The sequence below is a fragment of the Salvia splendens genome, unplaced genomic scaffold (assembly GCF_004379255.2).
Source record: "Salvia splendens isolate huo1 unplaced genomic scaffold, SspV2 ctg545, whole genome shotgun sequence".
In the NCBI taxonomy this organism is placed as follows: Eukaryota; Viridiplantae; Streptophyta; class Magnoliopsida; order Lamiales; family Lamiaceae; genus Salvia; species Salvia splendens.
In genome coordinates this window covers 8,351-22,899 of record NW_024599203.1, presented here as the reverse complement: position 1 = coordinate 22,899, position 14,549 = coordinate 8,351, and the positions used below count along the sequence as shown (strand labels likewise).

The window sequence follows — 14,549 nt, the reverse complement described above, 5'->3', positions numbered from 1 at the left end:
AACCATTTCAACACTTCTTTTCTAACCACATCTTGCATAATAGGGTTTAGTCGCCTTTGGTTTTGTACCTTAGGCTTATACCCCTCGTCTAAATGAACTCTATGCATGCAAACGGTTGGGCTTATTCCCTTGATGTCCGATATGGACCACCCAATGGCACTCTTATGCTTCCTAAGAACTCTCAACAATTTATCCAACTCGAAACTAGAGAGAGAAGATGATACAATTACCGGAAAAGTGTCATTCCCTCCAAGAAAAGCATATTGCAAGTGTAGTGGAAGTGGCTTCAACCCAAGCTTCTTGTTTTCCCCTTCTTTATTGCTATCTTCACTTCCACTCCTAAGAGGTAGAAATTGTGGATAACGTGATCTAGGGATCTCTTTAGCCGAATCCAAAGCACCTACAAATTCCAACAATTCGAGGTTAGCATCCAAAATATCAAAAGAATGAGAAGAATACATGGAATGAGAAATGCATCTCTCTAATTGATCATCCAAGTAAGAGGCCGGTGCCACTCCTTCAACACACTCATCCATCACGGTCACAACATTGCAATGTTGTAGGCTTCCTCCCGGTTCCACATCATGCCTCTTTAAGGCCTCATATATCGAAAATGTCACACTCTCATCATTGAGGCGAAGTGTAAGTTCTCCCTTTGAAACATCAATCATGGCCTTCCCGGTGGCAAGGAACGGTCTTCCCAAAATAAGAGGTATATTTCTATCCTCTTCCATGTCCAACACCACGAAGTCAACGGGGAATATGAAGTCATTCACCCTCACCAATATATCTTCAACTATGCCCGAGGGATATGCTACCGATCTATCCGCCATTTGCAAAGTAATGCTAGTCGATCTCAATTTACCAATATTCAACTTGTTGAAGAAAGACAATGGCATAAGATTAATGCTAGCCCCAAGATCGCACAAGGCATTCCCCACAAAGCAATTTCCAATAGTGCACTCAATAGTGAAACTTCCCGGATCTTGCATTTTGGCCGGCAACTTCCTTTGAATGATTGCACTACAACTCTCCGTCAAGTTGACCGTCTCATAGTGCCCCCATTTCCTCTTTTGTGAGACCACATCCTTAAGGAACTTTGCATAACTTGGCATTTGTTGAAGTGCTTCAACAAGAGGGATGTTGATTTGAACTTTCCTAAAGATATCCAAGAATCTTGAAAATTGTTCATCCTTCTTTTTCTTTTGCATCATTTGAGGGAAAGGAAGTTTAACTTCCGTGGGCTTAGGAGGAACTATTGTCTCGGCTTGATCTTTTGGTGGGCTCTTCGTTGGTGTCTCCACCTCTATTGTCTCTTCTTCATCGGGTTGCACAATAGCTTCCTTTTCGGGCATAGGGGGGCTCTCGTAGCTTGTTCCACTCCTCAAATTGATAGCCTTGCAATCCTTTGGGTTAGGAATGGTGTTGCTTGGGAAATGCCCCGGTTGATGAAGTTGACCCACGGCTTGGCAATTTGACTCATTTTGATGCTCCAAAGCCCCCATTCTCGGGTGACCTCCACTACCGCCGTCTCAACCTTATCAATTCTCTTAGTAGATTGTGCCATGATTCCATCGGTCTTCTCCATTAGAGCTTTTAGAAGCTCATGGGTGACATCATCACTTGAAGGTTTAGAATTGGTGGGCACATTAGCGGCCCCACTTGTTGATCCACTAGGTGTAGGAAAACGAGGTGGTGGAGGTGGTTGGATAGCATTGTTTGGATTGCCATAAGAAAGGTTTGGATGTGCATTGAAGGGTGAGCGATAGCCTTGGTAATTACCACCCCCATTGTTAGGGCGATAGTTGTAGAAGTTCCTTTGATTCCCTCCTTGATGCACATAATTGACATCTTCCATGGTATGTAAAGGCTCTCCCATAGGTGCCACTCCCAAACTAAGGCCATCCACCTTTTGATTTAACAACATCATTTGTTGGTTGAGAAGATTGAATGCATCCGAATCCACAACCGAAGCTACCGGCATTGAACTATCTCGGCCCGAGCTCCAACCCTTGCTAGTATAGGCAAGCCTTTGAAGCATCTTCTTGCACTCCTCGACCCCCTTGTCTAAGAATGAACCCCCCGAACCAAAGTCTAATTGACTCTTGATAAACTCCGAGCATCCATTGTAGAAGAGACTCACTTGATGGCCCGGAGATAGCCCATGGTTGGGGCACTTCTTTAGCAAGGCGTTGAATCTCTCCCAAGCCTCGAACATAGACTCTTGGCCCTTCATTTTAAAGTGGGAGATCTCGGCTTGGAGGTTGAGAGTGGAGCTTAGAGGGAAGAACCGATCCAAAAACTTTTGGGCTAAGTCGTCCCAACTTGTAACCGAGCCCGGCTCAAGGTTATCAAACCAATCTCTAGCATATCCCGACAATGAGAATGGAAATAGCCTAAGTTTGATTGTATCGTCGGGAACCCCATTAAGCTTAGTTGTATTGGCAATCTCCAAGAATTTAGCTAAGTGTCTATTAGGATCCTCCGTGGGCCTTCCCGAGAAAACACGTTGCTCCACAAATTGAATCAATCCCGTCTTCAACTCAAAATTGTTGGCATTCACCCTTGTATCATAAGGTGGAGTTGGGATATTGACGTTCCCAAATGCATCTCTAACCGGAGCCTCTCGCCTCCTTTCCTCCTCTCTTTCCCTTCTCCTCTCCGCCATTTCTTGTTGTAGTTGGAGAATGATTTGGTCTTGATTTAATGGGGGTGGAGGTGGAGGGGGAACTCCCTCATTGTTCCTAAGTGGATTTTCCATTGGCTCAACTTGATGTTGAGCTCTTACTCTTCTCCTTCGTCCTCCTCTTCTTCTATTGGCGGCTTCTATCTCTAAATTAATCGGCTCAAGGGGTAGACGACTTGAGCGCGTGAGCATAAAAACCTACACAACACAAGAAAGGAAACAAAGTCAAATTAGAGCTAAACTAGAAAACTAAACTAAATAAAGCAAGTAAAATGTCTAAACTAGTATTCTCTATCTTTTCACAATATCAAACACAAAAGCAAATTTAGTCCCCGGCAACGGCGCCAAAAACTTGACTCATGCTAATTTTGCATTCAAAAGCGTCACCCGCAAGTGTACGAGATAAGTAGCACGTGGCAAGCTAAATTATCGATCCTCGAAGACTAAAAGCCGGTTTGAGTACTATGATGCAACTTTGAACACTATCTAGACTAATAAAAGGGGTTTTTGATTTTCTTAACTAAGATCAAAGGACAATTAAACTAGTAAGGCAATGAACTAAGGAAAACAAACAAGTAAAGATAGATTTTCACACAAATTGAGAAAGTATAGGGAGATGGATCCGTTAGAATGGATCAAGGATTTCATCTACGAGTCATGCCCATCTATTGAGCCTCAAATATGGTTAGGAAAGTCGGGATAATCGGTTAGACCCCCTCTCGGGTGCATCTAACACGTGGGTCAATCTCTAGTGTAGGAGTCTCGTCCATACATTTCGAGATTGACTCCAAAGCACAACGGACCCAAGCCCTCTCTCTAGCTTATGCATCTCTCGACTACATGTAATGCACGGAGTTGTTGAATACACATCTATCCTAATCATGTATTTCTCAATATCATCAATTAGGGACAAGATTTATCTAATTGGTAGCTAAGCAATTAGATATTAAAAGACCAAGTATCAACAAAACCAACAAAAGAGATAGATAGGCATTCAACCATAGATTCAATACATACAATCCATTCAAACTTCACCAAATCCCTACCAAAAGCTTAGCTACTCATAGTTAAAACTAAAACAAAAGCAAAAACAAGAAAAACAAAGCTAAACATAATAGAAATGATAACTAGAACTCCCTATAGTAGAATTGATGTTGGGGAGTCTTCTTCCTTCAATCTCTTGAAATGGGAAGCTCCTTGCTTTCAAATCCTCTCAAAACCTTGCTTTCTTGCTCAATTTCGTGGTGTGGGAGTTAGGGTTTGGAAATGAGTGAGAACCCTTTTATATCCGGAGTGAGAAAGAGGCAAAAATGGGCAACAGCAGCTATCGCCCGGCCGGGCGATTTGTAAGTGGGAAAATGCCCGGCCGGGCGTTCTGATTGAATCGCGACGAAGCTCCAAACGCCCGGCCGGGCGTTTCGTTGGATGAAAAACGCCCGGTCGAGCGAACATTCTGTTCTCCACGGCTGTGACGTCCGACCGGGCGTTTTGGGTATGAAAATCGCCCGGTCGGGCAAACCTTCTTCGATCAGCCCGTTGGCTCCGTTTTGCCCGTTTTAGACCTGTTCTTGCAACAAAACTCCGACAAACTCGTTAACTCTAAAAATAGCTTAAAAGTGGGTGAAACATATACTATATACCTCAAAAGATTCAACAACATGTGTTAATCACCCATCTAAGCATCCTAAACTATGAGTTTGTCATTATCTCAACTCAAAATACAAATAAATAGCATAAAACAAAATATCCTAAAATTGTTATCATTCCGCAAGTGCCAGAGTGAGTATGTGAATTTACTTTCTCCTTTTTTTTCATTTACCTATTGTATATATTTCACTTTCGCACATAAATGATACCTAATCTTTATTTTATATCGGTTTTGGTACAGATAAATCACATTTTTGATACCTGATGCGATTTTCACCCCAAAATGCCCTCTAAACAAATACATTTTTTCATTTGTGTAATATAGAATATTTTGGGCATACACAAAACTATACCAAAAGTGATACTATTATAATATCTTCTCTCATTCTCCTCACTCTTTATACTATTATTATTAATAAATATTAAAATTATATTTTGATGCTATAAATTAATAATTAATTTATTTTTAATATCATTCAAATATACTTAATTAAAATTATAGTTATAATCATATTTAATTATTATAATAATATTATTATTATAATACTAAAAACTAGTAGTAATTAATAAATAATTATAATATAATTATTTAAATTATGAATCATATAATATTATATACTAATAATAATAATTGTTATTATTATTTTATACTCCCTCCGTCCCAAGGAAGATGCCCCCTCCTTGGGCGGCACGGCATTTTATGCAACTTTATTTTGTGTATTAAGTGGAGAGAGTAAAGTAAAAGAGAGTGAATAAAGTAAAGACAAAAGGAATTTCCATTTTAAGTAATGGGTCATCTTGATTGGGACAAACCAAAAAGAAAAGTGGTTCATCTTCAATGGGACGGAGAGAGTATTAAATTAATAACTAATCAATATAGTCTTAATAAAAAAAATTAAAATTGTGAATTGTATTCATAATGATATAAAGAGTTGAGTATTTTTAGTTAGGTGTTTCAACCCTAAAATGAGTATAAAATAATTTAATAAAAAATATTCAATTAATTTAGTTAGGTGTTTTGTTCTTGATTTATATTATGAATGCAATTAGATGTATGTATAAAACACTAAAAAGAAAGAAGAAAAGGAAGAGGAAACATAAACTCTGGAGAAAAAGGAAATAAGAAAAGAAGATAAAATATTAAATAGAAAGAAGAAAATGAAGAAAGAAGATAGAAGAAGAAAAATAGAAATAAGAAAGGAAGAAAATAATCACATGTTTGGTAGTAGTACAATTTAATTGAAATTTTCAAAAATATCATCCATAACCAAAAAATCACATATTTGGTACCTAGGGTTATTTTTGTCATCGGGTACCGAAAACAATATAAAATAAAGATCAGGTATCATTTATATACGAAAGTAAAAGATCAAGTATCATTTATGTAGTTCACTCTAAAACAAAATCTCCTAAAATTCTTTATCATCCCGTAAGTGTGACATAATGAGTATGTAAATTTACTTTCTCTTTTTTTTTCCGTTTACATATTGTGTAGAAACTTCAAACTAAAAAGATAGTGAAATAAATCAAAGTATTCTCTCTGTCCGCCATTAAATATCTTTTTTTTTCGTCAGCCAATAAATGTTTCATATCACTTATATTATACTAAGCAAGTAGAGCTCACATTCCACTAACTCACATTCCAGTAACTCACTTTACTCGCTTTTTATTATAAAACCCAATATATAAAAGTAGTTATCGCATTCTACTAACTTTTTCCAACATAATTCAATTCTACTAACTTTTTCCACTACTTTCTTTTACAAAGTTAAACAATTTTTTAAAATCCAAGCCGGTCATAAATGTGACATTTATTCATGGATAGAGGGAGTAGAAAATTTCAAATCGTTTAGTAAATACTGATTGATTGTTATTATTGATTCAATTTTCATGTTGGGTAACTAGAATGATATTCCCTTCGTCCATGAAATATTGTCCAAGTTTGACTTGGCATGAGTTTTAAGAAATGTGAAGAAAAGTGAGTGGAAAAGGTTAGTAAATGTAGGTCTCATATTTATATATTGTTTTTATAATAGAATTTGAGTGTAATGAGTTAGTTGAAAGTTGGTCTATTTACAAAAAATGATAAAAAAGCAAAGTGGACAACATTTCACGGACAGACCGAAATGGCAAAATTAGATAACATTTCACGGACGGAGGGAGTACATAAGAATCAAATGGAATAAACTACACACTAGGAATATCAATCGGTTCGGCCGAGCAAATTTTGGGGCAATTCTCTTCGGGCTGCATGTTAACCGAGATAAGGGCTAATTGAGCTGTGATTTTTATCAAGTTATACATATTCTACCCTAACCGTAAATGTTCGGGTTTCGAGCTAGCCTTTCAGGCTAACCGGGCTGCTACTGATAAAATTAACTTGTGTTTATCCTATTCATAATGATGAAAATTAGTTATATTTATAGATGTAAAACATTTAATTATGATAATTTTAAGATATAAAGTGAACCATAATTAAATACTTCATCTGTCCCAGTGGGCACTCTTTTCTTTTTAGTTTGTCTCACAAGAGTATGCACTTTTTTATTTTGGAACTATTTTCACTCAATTGAGATGTGACTCATTCTTCACTAATAGTACTTTAATCACTTTTTCTTTTCTATCTATCTCTCTTACTTTACCAATTGTGCATTAAAATTCGTGTCCAACTAAAAGTGCATGCTCTTGCGGGACAGAGAGAGTATTAATTTAAAGAGGGAACATCTTTTTTAGTTCATCAACTACTGCAAATGAGCAAATTTGGTCTGTAACATTTCATAATATCTTTTGAGGTCTATCAACTACTCCCTCCGTTCCATAGTAGTGGAGTCATTTTACCATTTTGGTACGTTCCATAGTAGTGGAGTCATTTCCCTTTTTAGTAAAAGTTAACACATTTCTTCTCACTTACTTTACTCTCTCTTACTTTATTCTCTCTTCATCTCTCTACTTTCTTAATCTCCGTGTCCAAAAGAAATGCCCCACTACAATGGAACGGAGGGAGTATAAGTTAATATCAATTCAACTACTTTTTGGCTATTTCCAATATTTTCATGACCAAAGTACCCTTAAGACCATGAAGGACAATTCAATCTATTTACCCTCTCATTTTCATTAAAGTATGTAATTTGAAATAGTTAATGTACCAAAAAAGATGTTCCCTCTAATTTTAATTTTAAAATAAAAATATCTTAATGATATTAATATTCTATTACTATTAATTATTTACGTTTAGTTTTACTTATTTGTAATATTTTAAATCATTGTACTATATTTAATATTAATAGTGAAATAACTTAGGTATAAATATATGTAAACATTATACTTATACAATATCTGTATATAAAAGTAGTTTAGTTTATTAGATGGAATATTAATTTTTCAATATTAAAGCTATACATACAAGAATATGTTATTTTTAAGTGCAATATAAAATTGACAATTAAAATAAATTAAAATTCATTAACATACACAAATAATTCAACGAGCTAAGTTTTATTTTATCTACTCTTATGTAGTAATTGTAGTCTACAAAAATTACTTGAAATTATCAATAATCAATTTAATAAAAAAGACAATGACATTCTTAGTTGAATATATAATTAATTTAAATCTACGATTGTTTAATTAAATCAAAAATTAATATTTCCTATCAATTAGTTAATATCACAATGTCGCGTCTTAATATTATCATTAGACCATTTACAACAACATTATGAAAATTGTTCATAGTTCTCATATCTATTCCCTTGACTATTCGTGAATAATATTTTTTCTACGTTATTAAATTTTTATTTCAATGTAGTATATATTATACATATGATTAACTTAAATTTTCAGTTTAATATAATTACGAGATTCATTAAAATAAAATATTTATCTTAATTTTATCTAAATAATTGAAAATGCCACCATATAAAAGTATTAAATTAGCACTAGAAAGTAATATTATAATATTCAAATAAGGTATGATATATATTAATAATAGTATAAGAAACTATTAAACTTATCCCAAATAAATTAAGAGAAAGAAGAAAGTAGATTAATAAAGAAATAAACATACTTTAATGAAATGAGAGGATAAATAGATTGAATTGTTCTTCATGGCCTTAAGGGTACTTTGGTCATAAAAATATCGGAAATAGCCAAAAATTAGTTGAATTGATATTAACTTATAGTTGATGAACCTCAAAAGATATTATGAAATATTACGGACTAAATTTGCTCATTTGGGATAGTTGATGTACTAAAAAAGATGTTCCATCTAATTTAAAATTTGTATAAATAGTTTGAGAAATTTCAAAGGAAATAGAATATTTTGTATAGTTAATATGAATTTTTTTTAAAATTTATCTATCTATTACTCCCCATGTCCTTAAAAATAGATCACATTTGCTATTTTGGAATAATGTCCCTTAAACATAGACCAATTCTATTTAAGGAAATTTTTTTCTCTATAATGGGATATGTCTCATTCTCCACTAACAACACAACAATCACTTTTTCTCTATAATGAGATATGTCTCTCTTACTTTACCAATCGTGAATTAAAACACGTGTCGTTTCAAATGTAATCTACTCTTTATTTTTTAGGGACTGATGGAGTATTACATTAATTAAAATCTAACATATATGTATATTAGAAATATAATTGAATGTTTATTTTATAGTTATTTATATTATAAAAAATTAATGAAATGTCGAATTATTGTCAAACATGAAGAAACAACAAACAATAGTTGTACCTAGATCCAATCTACTAGCTAGCCCATCGGATTCTGGGTCTGGCCCTATCAGGTTACGGCCTAATCGGATTGTAATTTTATCGGATTAAAAAATTTTCAACCCTAAACCTCTAAATTTAATGGGTTAATCGGGCCCACTGGCGGACACACATGTGATTAGGGAGGGGCTTAAGCCCTTCCCCGATTAATTTTTTTTTATAATTTTAGTTATATAACATTATGATTTTGTTGGTATTTTGTGTAAAATAAAGTGCAAAAGCCCCTATCAAAACCACAAATTATAAGAAAATTATTATCTCATACAAAATTTTGAATATATAGCCCCTACTATAATAATTTTCTGCATCCGCACTTGATCGGGCCAGCCTCATATTACAAGCTACACTATATCTCTACTACACACAACACACATGATTACATACTACAATTCTTTCTTATAGAAAACCAAATACCACTGCACTAACACATCATTGACATTGGTGATTTTTGTAAGGTATAGGGATATTTTATTTGCTTTCTAGAAGGCCTTAATGCCGATAATAGATAAAAGCAGAGTAGAGATATTCCTCCAACTTAATCTACAATATTATAGAGTATTATTGAATAAAATAAATCATAACTGAAAATTTTCTGTAATGTATCCCCAATATTGCACAAATATAAATAGCCATCTACTCCATTTCAAAACTAGAATTGTAGCAATTACTTCACCTACAAGAATCAATATTTTATTTGATATTTCGGCTACAAAATGATGTGATAGGGATTTTGTTTGGGATGTTTCTTTTCGGAGTCATATTGTTATTTCTTATTATATTATTAAAAAAATGTAAAATTTTAAATTATCTATTATCTTATAGAAAGTTTAGAATTATAATGATAATATTATTCTTGTAAGACAACATTCACATATGAGTTTATCAATATAAAATTATTTATTAATCAAAGATAGAAAATATAAATTACATAATTTAATTTAATTATCCATTTCACTACAATATTATATTGAGATCATCAAAATGATCAATTTTGAATTCATTTAAATCTTTACCATTAGATTATTTCAACTATAATATCATATTACACATGCAAATTTATAGTAATAAAATATAAAAATCTAAACCTAACTCTTAAACCTTAAAACCTAAACCTAAAACTTATATCATAAGAAAAAACATTTTTTTTAAACTTCCCTCACTCTTCTTTCTAAATATTTTCACTTCCTTCGTTTATTTATCATAAGATCTTCTTGATTTCCCTAACTTATGACATGATTTTATAGCAATTATATTATATTTATGTTAATTTGTCCTGAAATTTCCCTTTTATAATTGTATATTAAACTAATAATACGCACATTATAAATCTAAACAGCACAACAAAAATAAATTTGATATATTAAATAAGACTACATATAAAATCATATAATCAAAATCATGAATTACAATAAAAATATTGCAGATGATTATAATTTTTATTTAAAATCAAAATAATAGTAAATCTATTTAATTTTAAAACTTTATTACTATAATGATTATAAGTAATAATAAAATATGAAATTATATAGAATTTGCTATGATATAAATATCGTTAACAATTTATGAATATTGTCAACAATCTATTCATTTTTTATTAAATTATTTAGAATAGAAATGGGAAATAAAAGAAATCCATTTTACGAGATAAAAAAACTCTACACTTTTTAAAATTTATTATAGTATTAACAATTGTATTTTTTTCTTATTTTCTTCAAAATAAGGATTTTAAAGAGATCTCAATTGCATATGCTCCGACGACGTTCCCAAGATGAAATTTGATAATTTTTATTTCGATTTTCGTATATCAACAAATGCATCAAAAATTTCAATATAATGCATGAAAAATATAAATAAAACTTTGTTGATATTTTTGTATACTTGTGTTAAAATACTCATATAATTGTGTTATATTTTCTGGCCAGTTGAAACTCTATTCTTGATTCCATTAAGAATAATATAGGGATTCATGATTTGAACACAGTTACCAAATATGATCTCATTCAGTCGAGTTATCCAGACTAGTAAACATCTGTGGCTTTTCAAAAAAAAAAACAAAAAAAAGCAGATGTCTGAGCAATTGAAGTCCTCTACACAATCTGAATGAATGGACGGAATGATACAATGCTACATCCATGAATTTTATGACACAACACAATAACACACCACTGTTTGTACACAACAAATGTGAGTGGTCCGTCTCGACTCTTAAGAACAACACGAGGCGCTGGCTGGCCTCTCCGCTGTTCGATCCACAAGGACCATGCCTGATGGGTTCGGCGCTGCCTGCAGACGAGGCAATCTCTTTGCTGCAGATGCATGAAAACAATTTCAACTTATATATATCAAATGGAGTCTTGGCCAAACAAAACTCAAATTATAATCATGTTTTATTGCAAAGAAAGAGCTAAACAATCAGCTCCTATGGTATATAAGATGGTCAGACGAGTCGTGACTGGATCCGGACACTAAAAACTGTAGCAAAACTACAAATATTCCGGGCTTGAATCTAGATATCTGACCATCACCGTATGATAAGATCTTATATAGCTTTTTAATTTGAGTGAATAATCTTTACCTATCTCATAAAATATGTCATTAACATTAGTTGCTGTTTTTGCAGATGTCTCCATGAAGAAAAGACCATTCGCCTGCGCATAAGTTTGAGCTTCCTGCAACAATATCACAATCAATTAACCCACAATGAGGAGCTATATTACAAATACATTAACACCAAAACACATAATCTAAACAAGCAGGAATATCTCTGAAGAACAAAGACAAATGTGGATAGAAATTGTTGCAATAGACTTGGAGAAGTTGTCAAAGCCGTGCGATTAAGCTAAAAGCAGTGAAGAAATCCAAAAAGAACTCAATGAATGTATGTACAGAAAAGGAGAGATGCTTGCCTCGGATTCCACTTTTTTGGCATCCAACAGATCTGATTTATTCCCAGCAAGAGCCATGACCATATTTAGGTTGCCTAATGCCACAAAAGAAAAAGGGTGTGAAAACAGGAATGGCGAGAAAGGTAAAAAGTCGTCGAAGAAAAACAAACAGATGAATGCTTTTTCTTTGTCCAAAGTTTGTTGCGAAAACACTCTTGCATACTGGATACATTTCCACTCCAGCGTGCTCTAAATTTCAATAAGAAGGACATCTAAGACTCTTGTCGTTTATTTTAGTTTTTAGTTTCCGAGTTGGGGGAGGGGAGAGACGTGGCTAGTAGGCACTGAGCACGAGATCTTCCTTTTTACATTGGGGAGGTCAGCTGCTTGGCTATCCTCTGAGCAATGACTCTTGTCACAAATCGAAATGAGTTTTAATTTCCCATACAATATCCAATTCTTCTTAAGTAGCACTTTTGTCTAAAAAAACTATAACATTCTAAAGCAACATAACCCCCAACGACTCCTATCACTTTCTTTAGCTGACAATACAAATGAGTCGCGACTTCTTAGCATCATATGCACAGTCCAGTTTCACTTTCAAACATACTAACATTTAAATGGGCTCCCAAAAAATAAAAGGAAATAGCAAAAGCCAAATTTGCCTTAAAACTGATATTTACCTTGTGCCTTGAGCTCCTCGACCCATTTTTTTGCCCGATCAAAGGATGCCTACAGAATGAAAAAATGTATAAGTAGATTAGGCATCCCAAAAAATCTCCTACTTCCAGATTCATCAACGTCACCATAATCAATAATAAACGACAATGGAAAAGAACTAACTGACAATGTACCAGCTGGATCTGTGCCTAAGAGACTAACTTGCTTTCGAGCTGCTACTACATAGTACATACAACTCAGTTCATCGTATTTAGATTGAAGGATTCAAAGGGCCGATTTGAGATCAATATTTTATCTTATACTATTCATGAAGCAAAATTGAGTAGTTTAAGGTCCACTTTATACAGACATCCCTCAAAACTTGGAGTATGCACTCCACATAACACAGCACTCATTAAACTTGATTCTTAACATACTTGGTTTGTTACGTCATAAACAATAATAGCAGCTGCAGCTCCTCTGTAATACATCGGAGCTAAGCTGTGATATCTTTCTTGGCCTGCAGTGTCCCATATTTCAAACTTAACAGTTGCATCGTTCAAGGCAACTGTTTGCGAAAAAAACGCAGCACCTATAGTCGATTCCTGCAGCACAAAACAGATCAAGTCGATAATCAGTTCAAGAAGAATTTCTGATGTAATGTGCATAATAAACTACACAACATCATCGTATACCTACCTGAAACTCAACGAATTGCCCTTTCACGAAACGAAGAACTAAACTCGATTTTCCCGCCCCTACATCTCCCAGAAGCACCTGAAGCCAAAAAACACAAAAATATTAAGTGTAGAAAAAACACCATCAACATGAGGAATAAGCGTAGCTGAGAAGCCAACACAAACAAAAAAAAAATTTAAGTCTCAATCCAATTAATGGTAACTTTTTTTAGAGGGGGGTCCAATTTATATAATCAGTCGAATTTGTGATTTTAGCATAGAAGTTGGATTGAATTTATCCAATTTATCACAACATTACAACAGCATCATAGCAAAACTAAAACCGCAAACAAATCAGAAATTTAAAAAACCTACAACTAAATACTTCGATGATCAATACATCTAAATTTCTAAAATTATATATCGATGAAGAACTAATATCAACAACAAATAACACAAAATTGGAACAATTTTCGTTCGTCTAATGTCAACAAAGAGCGATCTGTACCGTAGAAATCAATATACAAAAACAATCACAATCACCAAAACCGGTGAATTAAATCACAAATTGTAAATTTAAGAAATTGGGAAAATAATGGGACGGAGAAGAACAAACTAGTTTGGCGTTGATGCTCTTGTTTCCGCTGGAAGCCATGAATATCAACAATCACACATGAATCAGCAGCACAATTCTGCGTGTTTTTATTGAAATTGATTAGGAATAATAAAGAGAGAGAATTATAGTTGGGGTTTGTAGAAATGGGAGTATGATGAAAAATGATTCTAAAACATAATTATAAACCCCATACGCAAATTGATCAAAACCTAAGACTTTTTAAACGACCTTATATATTGTAATAGAATAAAATCAATTAGCTTGGTTTGTGTAAAAATAAATTTAATCATAATATATAGGGGAACAATATCAACTCTAACAAAGCTTACAATTCTATAACAATACAAACTCTTCTTGTAAGTTGATCACTAGTTTTCAAGATGTCATAATATTAGATTTTGAAAGACGACATGCATAATATAATCATAAGCTTGTTCAATGTCTAATCTCTTCTGTATTTTATATAATCATGATTTAAAGAATTCGAAAAAATCTTTAAAATTCATTGTAATTTAGGCTATTTGGTAAGGTGGAGAATTTATATATATATATATAAAAAGTCATTATATGAATATAAAGTGGTTACGGAGGATTT

At 33.2% G+C, this 14,549-nt stretch overlaps 3 protein-coding genes and 1 non-coding gene across 4 annotated transcripts; 1 reads left to right on the top strand and 3 right to left on the bottom strand.

Annotated features, from left to right (window-relative positions):
- Positions 1-68: 68 nt before the first annotated feature.
- LOC121790557 lies at positions 69-1,355 on the bottom strand (the record flags this gene model as incomplete). Its single annotated transcript, XM_042188749.1, has 1 exon — positions 69-1,355. A coding segment is annotated over exon 1 (1,287 nt), but the record flags the coding sequence as incomplete, so codon positions are not given.
- A 29-nt stretch (positions 1,356-1,384) lies between these two features.
- On the bottom strand, positions 1,385-2,668 carry LOC121790556. Its single transcript, XM_042188748.1, has one exon. It carries the CDS (start codon positions 2,666-2,668, stop codon positions 1,385-1,387), a length of 1,284 nt encoding a protein of 427 aa, XP_042044682.1.
- On the top strand, positions 2,160-2,266 carry LOC121790558. The gene has a single exon (XR_006048294.1). It is a non-coding gene; the product is annotated as a small nucleolar RNA R71 (small nucleolar RNA).
- Positions 2,669-11,097: 8,429 nt separating the features above from the next.
- LOC121790555 (ras-related protein RABF2b-like) lies at positions 11,098-14,154 on the bottom strand. The gene is made up of 7 exons (XM_042188747.1): positions 13,955-14,154; positions 13,361-13,438; positions 13,099-13,266; positions 12,685-12,733; positions 12,023-12,096; positions 11,692-11,785; positions 11,098-11,422 (listed from the first exon to the last, which is right to left on the bottom strand). The coding sequence occupies exons 1-7, from the start codon at positions 13,991-13,993 to the stop codon at positions 11,322-11,324; spliced, it is 603 nt and encodes a 200-aa protein (XP_042044681.1). The 5' UTR covers positions 13,994-14,154; the 3' UTR covers positions 11,098-11,321.
- Positions 14,155-14,549: the final 395 nt, after the last annotated feature.

Bases quoted from the DNA above. Each gene is read 5' to 3' on its own strand.
- LOC121790556 (XM_042188748.1), bottom strand. From the start codon at position 2,668: ATGGCGGAGAGGAGAAGGGAAAGAGAGGAGGAAAGGAGGCGAGAGGCT.
- LOC121790555 (XM_042188747.1), bottom strand. From the start codon at position 13,993: ATGGCTTCCAGCGGAAACAAGAGCATCAACGCCAAACTA. The intron at 12,734-13,098 runs GTATGTTAAGAA...TTCATTCTGTAG, and splicing joins TTTATGACGTAACAAACCAA to GCATCCTTTGATCGGGCAAA. The intron at 11,423-11,691 runs GTAAAGATTATT...ATGCATCTGCAG, and splicing joins TGACATATTTTATGAGATAG to CAAAGAGATTGCCTCGTCTG.